We start from the raw sequence: 12,500 nt of genomic DNA, 5'->3' as shown, positions 1-12,500 counted from the left end.
TGTTAGAGCTGTATAAACAACACATTCTGAAGATTGGGATCTTTGTGTTTAAATGCAACTTATGCTTTTATGTGCTTATGTATTTATAGGCTATAAACAGTCACAGGCCGAAATTAGTATTGTATGTATGTATGTACAGTATGTACCTGTATGTATGTATGTATGTATGTACCGGTATGTGTGTATGTATGTATGTATGTACCGGTATGTATATATATATACAGTATAGTAGTTCATACACCGCGCTCTTCCGTGTGGTGCGTCTCCAGTTGAATAACTTGGAAGGTGAAAAAGTGGATCGCACTCGGGTTCTTCTTTTTTATTGTGTATTTACATAGCAGCAGAAGTGTAGACAAACGTTTCGACTCTTGCCTTCGTCAGTGTGTGTGTATATATATATATATATATATAAATGGATTACATTTGTGTGCATGCAGGGCCGCTGACAGCTTTGTCCAGGCCCGGGACAAAGTCATCTGAAAGGGCCCCCCTGCCCAGTAGATGCAATGTAATGAGGAATCAAGACTGGACCCCATCTCTCACTGGGCCCGGGCGTCGGGACAACCGTCTCCTTTGTCCCCCCTGTCGGCACCCCTGCGTGCATGCAATTAATACTCATAGTTAAATTTCACACACATTCTTTCCCATCATACTATATGGTAGTTCAAATGTACCTGCACATCCTGTGACACACCATATTTCAAGTTCAAGTCTTGGTGCTGTGGGCCAACGGTAATACACATTTGAAATTGTCTCGCGGGCCACATAAAATGACTCAGCGGGACAAATTTGGTCCCCGGGCCTGAGTTTGACGTCCCTGAGGTAGGCCTACACATGACTGTTATTATTTTCTTATTATATGGTTGTGACGTCATCTGTCGAATGCTCCATTCATTTCAACGGGGCTCCCCAACGTTCGGACGTCTGTTATTTTTCGATAACGGACGGGTTGGTCTATAACAGACCGCTGTCAATGGCAACAAGACTTTTCACTGCTAAAGCGACTTTTCAACAAGACTCTAATCAGCTGCTGTGATAGACAGCACCCGTTGTCCTGGCTACCGCTGTCAATGGCAAGTAAGACGTTCACTGCTAAAGCCACTGGCTTGTATACAAGTCAGTGGCTAAAGCGAATGTTTCACATCACTCCGCAGGGAGTCCGGTCTTTTGTCACTCTAATCAGATTCAGCTGCTGTGATAGACAACACCTGTTGTCCTGGCTAGCCTACCTAGCTGTTGCCTAGCGGTGTTCCAAAACGGCACTGTTTTGCGCAGCAACAATCTTAATATTAAATAGGCTAGGTCTAAAGAAATGTCCCCGCATGTGTGAATCATTTAAGTATATCCATATAATAAGCGGGTTAACTTTCGGCGAGTCGGTCGCTTTGTGGAATAGCAGCACTTCAGAGAGAACAAGACCCCTCCGCTCCGCGTCGGGGTCTAAAGATTCTCTCTGTCGTGCTGCTATTCCACGGTAGCGACCTTCTCGCCGAACGTTAACCCTTACTTAAACCACTACGTCCGCACACCTAGAGTGAGAGCAGAGTGTTCTTCGCTTCTCCTAGCAGCCGGTTAATAACTGGATCATAAACAACTAGGCCTGTACAGTATCATTAAAGGACCAGTTCAGTCAATTTCAATGTGCTGTTGTATTGCTCACGCTACCCTTGACTTGTCAGTACCCGATGATGCCACATTTTTCGGCTAAGCCCTTTCCGAGATATGAGCTATTCTAATGGGCGCAGCATTTGTTTAAATTTTTTTTTTTTTTATTAACATAGGCCTACTTCAAATATTTTCCCAAAAGGTACTGCTGTTTGCTAGTTGTCTGCTGATGTCGTATAACCTTTCGGATGTTTTTGGGGAATAAATAAAAATGTTTCTTTGAAATGTAAATAAAGCACTGCCCCCATGACAATGACCAAGATCTCGGAAAAGGCTGAAGAAAAAAAAAACCTCAGGAACTGACAAGTCCAGGTAGTGTGAGCATTACCGCAGGAATACACCAGCGGCGATCTGAGCGAGTCGAGCGACGGAAGTAATTGACTTTGTATTGAGTCGAGAGACAAAAGCGATTCTGGAGACTAGAGCGATTTGCGCGACGAGCGCGACAATTTGAAGTTGAAATCTTTTCAACTTTCTATGACGCGGTTCGGCGACAAGCCGCGACAGCCAATGACTGTATAGAGGTCAGTGACCACAGCCAATGGGTATGCTTGAATGCTTTGCCTTCTGCCTGTACGGACATACCCTAGTCTCCTCAATCTCTCGTATCGCTTGCTGCTACACTCTGTCGCTTGAATCGCGTCGCCGCTGGTGTATCTCTGCGGTTACAACTGCATGTTGAAATTGACTGAACTGTTCCTTTAACTATACAAAATCATAAACAACTATCATAAAAATCTATACCGTCTAATAAACAAATATACAGCATCATATAGCCTACAGAGTGATTAGCGACATCAAAACCGTGTGATGAACAGCAATACACTATAAACGTCTATAAGCCTACAATGTGATAAATAGCCTATATCTACGATACTTTCCTGAGTTAGAATGTGTCTATGATTGAAACAACAGTGCAACATCTCACGCCAAACACTTAGACAGTAACACACACATACAACTCTGTAGTTTTTTTCATTTGTAGAATGACTTTATTTGATTGCAAGAGTAAAGTGGACAGTGGTTTTAGGGCACTGGTGAAAGACATAATTTATTATCAAGAATAACAAATGAATCAAGACAATAACGATAACTAGGACTCAAGGTTACGTGTGACTGAAGTCACCAAAGAGGATGGAGCACCATCACAAGACTCCCAACATGCCCCACACACCTCCGACTCTCTCTGTGTGTGTGTGTGTGTGTGTGTGTGTGTGTGTGTGTGTGTGTGTGTGTGTGTGTGTGTGTGTCTGTGTCTGTGTGTTTCACGCTCGCCCCAGCCACCTCGTGTGTGTGTGTGAATGTATGCTCCAGCCTTACCTCAGGTGTGTGTGTGTGTGTGTTTTAACATTCACTCACTCTCTCTCTCTCGCTCACACACACACACACACACACTACTAATGGTCTTACGCAGTAGGCACTTAAACAAGTGTGTAAGTCAGGCTTTACAGCCTTAAGTAGAATACTCTGTTGCAAACACACACACACACACACACACACACACACACACACACACATCCAGTAACCACACACACACCCGCACACCAATTACACCCCCCCCCCCCATCCCCCTCTCTACAACTCTTCTATCCCACATCCTGAAGCCCTAATGATATGGAATACCACACACACACACACACACACACACACACACACACACACACAACTGATATGGAATGCTGCTAGACACTCAGCGGACCCTTCCACATGACGGAGAATCTCATAACTAGAAATCTACAACTTATTCATTACCTCTTTAAGTGTGCGTGTGACAGGGAAGGCTCTCTCTGTGTGTGTGTGTGTGTGTGTGTGTGTGTGTGTGTGTGTGTGTGTGTGTGTGTGTGTGTGTGTGTGTGCGTGTACCATGATTATGTTATGGATGATACTGTGTCAGTGTGTCAGTTGCATGATCGCATGAAGGCATAAGGATGATGTATTAAAAGTGTGTGTGTGTGTGTGTGTGTGTGTGTGTGTGTGTGTGTGTGTGTGTGTGTGTGTGTGTGTGTGTGTGTGTGTGTGTGTGTGTTTTGAGGGAGGATGTTGAAGTGAGGTGTATCTACACTTGCTCTGGCGCACACACGCACACACACACACACACACACACACACACACGTTATGGGAGACTGGACAGCACACTCCACCAGTTGTCAGCAGAGAAGTAAAAAGAGGAGAGAAGACGAAGGGATGAGGAAAAGAGGAATAGAGACGAGAGGATGGGAGGAGAGGAGAGGAGAAGAGGAGAGGAGGAGAGGAAGAGGGGATGAGAGGAGAGGAGAGGAGAGGAAGGGAGGGGGAGAGAAGAGAGGAGAGGTGGAGATGAGAGGAGAGGAGAGGAGAGAGAGGAGGAGAGGAGAGGAAGAGGAGAGGAAGAGGAGAGGAGAGGAAGAGGAAGAGGAGAGGAAGAGGAGAGGAGAGGAGAGGAGAGGAGAGGAGAGGAGAGGAGAGGAGAGGAAGATAGAGGAGAGGAGAGGAGAGGAGAGGAGGATGAGGTGAGTAGAAGAGTGGAGAGTGGGGAGGTGAAGGATGATGGAGGAGTTGAGAGAGGAGATATGAGGATGAGAGAGGAGAGGAGAGGAGATATGAGGATGAGAGGAGGAGAGGAGAGGAGAGGAGATATGAGGATGTAGAGATGAGAGGAGAGGAGATATGAGGATGAGAGAGGAGAGGAGAGGAGATATGAGGTTGAGAGAGGCGTCCGTCTTGTGTGTCAGCGGCCGGCGGCCATTTTGTCTCCTGGTGGGCGGCCATGTTGTTGTGTGTGCTAGTGGGCGGCCATCTTGCGGATCATGTAGTTGAGGATGCCTCCATGCTGGAAGTAGGTCAGCTCCACGTCCGTATCAAAACGCATCACCACCTGGAACTCCTTACCACTGTCACACTACACACACGGACATGGACATGGACACACACACACACACACACACACACACGGATACGGACACACACACACGGATATGGACACATGGACACACACACACGCAGACGCGCGTGCACGCACGCACACACACACAAGCGCGCGCGCGCGCACGCACACACACACACACACACACACACACACACACACACACACACACACACACACACACACACACACAGAGGGACAAAGAGCCAAAGCAGACATGTTATAAACTACACATTATAGCTTCCCTTTACCGCATGAATACAAAGAATACAAATTAATACAAAAGCGATTCGCGCGACAGTTTGTAGTTGAACTCTTGGGAATATTATGCAAATTAGCTATGACGCGGTTAGGCGACTGCCGCCCCAAGCCAATGACTGTATAGAGGTCAGTGGCCACAGCCAATGGGAATGTTGGAATGCTTGCATTCTGCTTTTAACGGACATACTCTAGTCGCTTCAATCGCTCTTGCTGCACAGAAGCGATTCTCTGTCGCTTGAATCTCGTCGCTGCCGGTCCATTCGCCCGCTTCCAGTCTATCAGTAGTCTCAAGATGAATCAGCATCTTTACAACCGTCAATACAACAGCATCTCATCTCTTACTCTACATCAGTGATTCTCAAAGTGTGGTCCGGGGACCGCTAGTGGTCCGCGCCAGAGCTCAGGTGGTCCGTGAGGGGATTTCTACTTTTCCAAGACAAGCTAGCAGTAGACTATATTTGTAATATTATTACAAAGCTAAACATAGCTTAAGTCACATTTTCTCCACAATAAGCCAGGCTTGTAAATGTGAATAAGTAGTAAGTGATCGGCATCGAAATTAGCACCAGTCATCAATTCAGTTGACAGGTGGTCCCTGAACATTTTTGAGGGGACAAAGTGGTCCTCCATCTGAAAAAGTTTGAGAAACACTGGTCTACATTAAAGACCACCTTCATTGGACAGCTTCCGTGTGTATGTGTATGTGTCCGTGTCCGTGTCCGTGTCCGTGTGTGTGTGTGTGTGTGTGTTACCTTGATGTCCACCAGCATGCGCGGTGTGAGTTGTGATGGGATGTTGACAGTGTATCTCTCGCGGCCGGTGAGTCCGTGTGTGTGTGCGTTCTCTCCACTCTTGTATTCCAACGGAATGATGCCCATGCCAACCAGGTTACTACGGTGAATACGCTCATAGCTCTCAGCCAACACAGCCTTGATACCCTGTAAACACACACACACACACACACACACACACACACACACACACACACACACACACACACACACACACACACACCAGGTTACTACGGTGAATACGCTCATAGCTCTCAGCCAACACAGCCTTGATACCCTGTAAACACACACACACACACACACACACACACACACACACACACACACACACACACACACACACACACACCAGGTTACTACGATGGATACGCTCATAGCTCTCAGCCAACACAGCCTTGATACCCTGTACACACACACACACACACACACACACACACACACACACACACACACACACACACACACACACACACACACACACACACACACACACACACACAAGGTTACTACGGTGAATACGCTCATAGCTCTCAGCCAACACGGCCTTGATACCCTGTAAACACACACACACACACACACACACACACACACACACACACACACACACACACACACACACACACACACAAGGTTACTACGGTGGATACGCTCATAGCTCTCAGCCAACACAGCCTTGATACCCTGTGAACACACACACACACACGCACACACGCACACAGCACTCTACTCTACTGACCAATAGGAAGGGTCCTTTGGCGGCCCAGTCTCGGGAGCTGCCGGATCCGTACTCTTTACCGGCCAGAATCAGGAGAGCGTGACCCGCCTGTTGGTACCGCTCAGCTGCATCGAACACGTCCATCTGGAACACACACACACACACACACACACACACACACACACACACACACACACACACACACACACACACACACACACACGCACACAGCACACAGCACAGAGAAATGGAGACTAACAGTTTATCGTAGAGGCATTAGATGAATAACTATAAATGCACCCAGAGAGTGCAGACCTCTGCCAAGGAAGCTGTTTGAAAGAACATTCTACCTATGGAACAGTCTGTCTCCCAACATACGCCAAGCCCCTACATTGGCTACGTTCAACACTAAGCTGAACAGCGACCTTGGGTTCCTTGAAAGGAACCAAGTTATTGTTATTATTGTCATCAAGTCTTTCTACCTTGTTTTTGCAGCGTGAGAAACTAGAATGACAAAATTCGCCTTATACCACAATGGGGAAGAATCTTTTTTAAAAATCTTGGATCCGGATAGTGATTCGGATCAGCACCTAAATTTAATCACTTGTTCCTTTGGTCATTTCCAACAACTTCACAAAGTTTCATCAAAATCCGTTGATAACTTTGAGTTATCCTGCTAACACACAGACAGACAAACAGACCATTGTGACCAAAAACATAGGTAGCCTCCTTGGTGGAGGTAATAATTCAATGTGAAACCATTACACACGGACGGATACAACATAAAGAAATGCATTTTGCAATAAAATTAAGTTATATTCAGGGTTCCTAGAGAAGGTGGGGACAGTTTTAAAGGTAGCTGCCTTCAATATATGCCTAAAGTGCAGGGGGAAATCCTGGTTTGTGTTCATAATACGGCCCTCTGATGAATTTGAAGTGGCCCCTTGAAGGAAGGGTGTTCCCCAGCCCTGCTCTAACTAGATGTGCAAAATGCAATAGCACACATACAAGATCACGTTTCTCCAGAGGGCACGTTGAGTGTTTTGGGTGCCTGTACACACACACACACACACACACACACACACACACACACACACACACACACACACACACACACACGTACCGTTTCCCCAGTGGGTAGGTAGAGAGTTTTGGGCGCCTGCTTGCCGAGGAACTTGTTGAGGAGTCTGATGTTGGCGAAGGTTCCTCTGGCCATCACAGCATCGTTACCACGACGAGAACCATACGAGTTGAACTCACGAGGAGTTAACCTGCACATACGCACATACAAACACACACACACACACACACACACACACACACACACACACACACACACACACACACACACACACACACACAGTATCGTTAGTTACCACGACGAGAGCCATATGAGCCATATGAGTATGAGTTAACCTGCATACACACACACACACACACACACACACACACACACACACACACACACACACACACACACACACACACACACACACACACACACACACACACACACACACACACACACACACACACACACACACAATTATGCACTGTAAAGATCACTGTGTGTGCTCGTGAGACAGTCTAATGGTGCATCACAGACTAGGGCTGCACAATTAATCGAAAAATAATCCAAATCGTGATACAATAGTGAAATCGAACTCATGATTTTAATCGTGATTTAATCGTGGCAATAGTGACCTACTTTTGAGAAGCCAGAACATACTGACAGGCTGGTGTTTCTTGCCAGAAATCTGTCCACTTAAGTTTCATGCTATTGCCTTTACATAATAATTACAATTCATTTTATTTTGCTCATCCCGTATGTAATTCATTCTTGGTTATATTTCATCTTGATATATATATTTTTTTTAATCTGCAAAAATCAATAATCGTGATTAATAATCGTGATTATGATTTTGACCAAAATAATCGTGATTATGATTTTTTCCATAATCGTGCAGCCCTATTACAGACCCAATCCATACTAGTAGGAGATTGCACTTATCCAACCGCCTACTACCAAAAATGCTCTGGAACGCCAGTCGAAGTGGAAGCTACAACTAGCGAAGTCGGAGTGACTCGCACTACTCCCACCTCAACAAATCCAAGTCGGGTGATAATGGCGGCGCCCATGGAAACTTATCTTTTCTTGTGGGCAGCTGTTCCAAACACAGCCATTTTAACTCAGCATATTCTTCATGTTATTATATGATATTGACCGGTGGCGGCCGGTGAGCTGAGTGCAATGTTCCCGACAGGTGAGATGTGGTGTGTGTGTGTGTGTGTGTGTGTGTGTGTGTGTGTGTGTGTGTGTTTGTGGTGTGTGTGTNTACCCTTTGCTAGTGAGGTATCGTGCGGCAGGTGAGCTGCGTGCGATGTTCCCGGCAGGTGAGATGTGGTGTGTGTGTGTGTGTGTGTGTGTTTGTGGTGTGTGTGTGTGTGTGTGTACCCTTTGCTAGTGAGGTGTCTTGCTGCGGGTGAGCTACGCGCGATGTTCCCGGCAGGTGAGATGTGGTGTGTGTGTGTGTGTGTGTGTACCCTTTGCTAGTGAGGTATCGTGCGGCGGGTGAGTTGCGTGCGATGTTCCCGGCAGGTGAGATGTGGTGTGTGTGTGTGTGTGTGTGTGTGTGTGTGTGTGTGTGTGTGTGTGTGTGTGCGTGTGTACCCTTTGCTAGTGAGGTATCGTGCGGCAGGTGAGGTGTGTGTGTGTTTGTGTGTGTGTGTGTGTGTGTGTGTTGTGTGTGTGTGTGTGTGTGTGTGTGTGTGTGTGTGTGTGTGTGTGTGTGTGTGTGTGTGTGTTTGTCGTGTGTGTGTGTGTGTTTGAGTGTGTGTGTGTGTGTGTGTACCCTTTGCTAGTGAGGTATCGTGCGGCGGGTGAGTTGCGTGCGATGTTCCCGGCAGGTGAGATGTGGTGTGTGTGTGTGTGTGTGTGTGTGTGTGTGTGTGTGTGTGTGTGTGTGTGTGTGTGTGTGTGTACCCTTTGCTAGTGAGGTATCGTGCGGCGGGTGAGCTGCGTGCGATGTTCCCGGCAGGTGAGATGTGGTGTATGTGTGTGTGTGTGTGTGTGTGTGTGTGTGTGTGTGTGTGTGTGTGTGTGTGTGTGTGTGTGTGTGTACCCTTTGCTAGTGAGGTATCGTGCGGCAGGTGAGCTGCGTGCGATGTTCCCGGCAGGTGAGATGTGGTCGGTGGTGACGGAGTCTCCGAAGTTCAGCAGCACGTACGCATCACTGATCGACTCTGGAGACTTCAGGTCTCGCGTCTGCACACACACACACACACACACACACACACACACACACACACACACACACACACACACACACACGATTAGTCAACACAGAATATCACAAACATTTTCACACACACGCGCACGATTAGTCACAAACACAAACGCACACACACATCGCAGGGGAAAAACCCTGTTTTCTAAATGCATGCCACTTCTATGATCCTAATACTTTTAATTCCTTACTGACTAAAATGATCAAGTATCAGATATATCAAAGGTCACACATTAGTAGAAATGTGTGACAAAAAGCTCAAAATCTGCCTGGAATCACATAATCCTGCTCAATTTGAACTAAATCCTTTTGATTTCTATGACCATAAATCTTCAGAAAAAACACCCTAATGCCATTTTTACCTTCGCCAAGACAAAGTCGGCGAAGGTTATGTTTTGACCGCTGTGTATTTATTTATTTATTTATTTATTTATTTATTTGTGAATATGTTTGTTTGTTTGTTTGTATGTACTTCGTATAACTCAGTCAGAACTGAGCCGATTTTTATGAAATTTGGTGGGATGATTGGTCATGACCCAAGGAACAATCGATTAGTTTTTGGGAGTGATTGGGTCAAAGGTCAAAGGTCAAGGTCAAAATGTTTGTTTGTACTTCGTATAACTCAGTCAGAACTGAGCCGATTTTTATGAAATTTAGTGGGATGATTAGTCATGACCCAAGGAACAATCGATTACTTTTTGGGAGTGATTGGGTCAAAGGTCAAGGTCAAGGTCACGAAAAGGTCAAACTCAGAAAGAACTGAGCCGATTTTTATGAAATTTAGTGGGATGATTGGCCATGACCTAAGGAACAATCGATTAGTTTTTGGGAGTGATTGGGTCAAAGGTCAAAGGTCCAGGCCAAGGTCACGAAAAGGTCAAAAACGTAAATTGAGCCGATTTTTATGAAATTTAGTGGGATGATTAGTCATGACCCAGGGAACAATCAATTACTTTTTGGGAGTGATTGGGTCAAAGGTCAAGGTCAAGGTCACGAAAAGGTCAAAACGTAAATTGAGCCGATTTTTATGACATTTAGTGGGATGATTGGTCATGACCCAAGGAACAACCGATTACTTTTTGGGAGTGATTGGGTCAAAGGTCAAGGTCAAGGTCACAAAAAGGTCAAAAACGTTTTTCTTTGCCAAGCACTATATGCCAGAAGAACGTGTGCATGCTGAATTGAATAAGAGGTCAAGACTGGGCCAAAAATGTAATATTACGATATTCCGGTCCGATTTAAATGAAACTAACAAAAAAAGAGAGAATGTTATGCCCCACATTTTGAAGATGGCCAGAAAAACATAAGTGTCGTAGGCGAAGGTTTGCGCTCTACCGAGTACCCATTCTAGTTACTCATTGTTTTCACCTGCATACAGTCATCCTAAGCAGCCCAATTGGACAGAAAACCGTCCAATCTGGCAACATTGGTCAGTATGTGATTGGCAGTCCTTCTCTAAAGAAGCCCTGCCACTCTCCACCTTTACTGCTCCCAGGGTGCATTCTAATATGCAGACTCCTGTCCTACACTTGTGCTTGTGGCCTCGCGTTTTGCTAATGCCCCGACTCCGGGGAGAAAACAATACAGTTTCCCCTGCTGTCAGCCTGCTAAGCCACAACAATTTTTTTCCGGGGCTATTCTTCATTCGCCTTCCCCTTTGCAAATGAGAAAATGACATAAGAATTGAGCTTTTGCGAGATATTGAAATAAAATGTTGTTGTTGGTGAAGTCATCAGGAGGCCACGAGGAGGCAAGTGAGCAAGGGAGGACGGGAGTCAGCATATTGGAATGCACTCCCAGACACCGGATTAGCCTAGCCGCCAGCCTCACTAGCCTAGCCGCCAGCCTCACTAGCCTAGCCACAGGACTAGCTACAGGCCTCATTGGCTGCTAGTAGAGGCTGATACTTCACTTGTATTGAGACATGCAGACATACAGTACATACGGTATACACAGACTAGCTGACACAGACAGGCAGACAGACAGACAGACAGAAAGATACACAGACAGGCAGCTAGACAGACAGACAGACAGAAAGATACACAGACAGACAGAGATGTACACTCACATTGTATATACACACAGTGCTCAACATTATCTGGAGGAAAAAACACTAAGAAACAGACACGCAGAGACACGCACGCACGCACACACACACACACACACGCACACACACGCACACACACGCACACACACACACTCGCACACACATAGGCACACAGCACAGCTGCTCACCAGTCCTTGGAAGAATGGTGGTGATTTGATGTATGTGGATTTGGGGTCCCAGGTGTACAACTTATCAGACGGGGCTGCCAGCGAGTTCCAACGCTCATTCACTTTCTAATAAGGAGACACACACACACACACACACACACACACACACACACACACACACACACACACACACACACACACACACACACACACACACACACACACACACACACACACACGCACACACACACACACACACACACACACACACGGAATTATAAAAATGAAGATATCTCTGAAGAGTTCACACGGTGCATTTGTCATAACATCCAGTGTCAGTGTTTGCAACAGTCTCTCCGTCCTAGAGTCCAAGTCACATGACTCGAGTCCACAACTCTAATCTCTGGTTCAGCGGGATCTGGGGCGCTCCATCTCTCAGGGGCAGTTGGCGTATCTATGACACGCTGATTTGAACCCACTATCGCGTGTGTCCAATACGCATTTTCAAGTTAAGTCGTGCTCCACAACGCCCTGTGACAGGTTAGGTTTAGGGATGTTTTGGTTTAGGCACAATTTAGGTAGAAATTCGCCTAATCTCGCTGTTCTTGGCAAAAGTAAAGCAGCAGAAACATTGCTTCACTGACAGGTTAGGTTTAGGGGTGGTT

At 46.2% G+C, this 12,500-nt stretch overlaps 1 protein-coding gene across 1 annotated transcript in view; it reads right to left on the bottom strand.

Moving 5' to 3' along the window:
* Window positions 1-4,302: 4,302 nt before the first annotated feature.
* aco1 (aconitase 1, soluble) overlaps window positions 4,303-12,500 on the bottom strand; it is a 29,255-nt gene continuing 21,057 nt past the window's right edge. The window contains exons 15-20 of the mRNA XM_063193912.1: window positions 11,857-11,961; window positions 9,457-9,599; window positions 7,458-7,605; window positions 6,356-6,478; window positions 5,581-5,766; window positions 4,303-4,543 (exon numbers count right to left, since the gene is read on the bottom strand). Of these exons, the coding sequence (XP_063049982.1) occupies window positions 4,427-4,543; window positions 5,581-5,766; window positions 6,356-6,478; window positions 7,458-7,605; window positions 9,457-9,599; window positions 11,857-11,961 (822 nt within the window). The 3' untranslated portion in view covers window positions 4,303-4,426. The remainder of the gene's footprint in view (window positions 4,544-5,580; window positions 5,767-6,355; window positions 6,479-7,457; window positions 7,606-9,456; window positions 9,600-11,856; window positions 11,962-12,500) is intronic.

The sequence above is a fragment of the Engraulis encrasicolus genome, unplaced genomic scaffold (assembly GCF_034702125.1).
Source record: "Engraulis encrasicolus isolate BLACKSEA-1 unplaced genomic scaffold, IST_EnEncr_1.0 scaffold_65_np1212, whole genome shotgun sequence".
In the NCBI taxonomy this organism is placed as follows: domain Eukaryota; kingdom Metazoa; phylum Chordata; class Actinopteri; order Clupeiformes; family Engraulidae; genus Engraulis; species Engraulis encrasicolus.
This window is presented reverse-complemented; position numbering and strand designations above follow the sequence as displayed.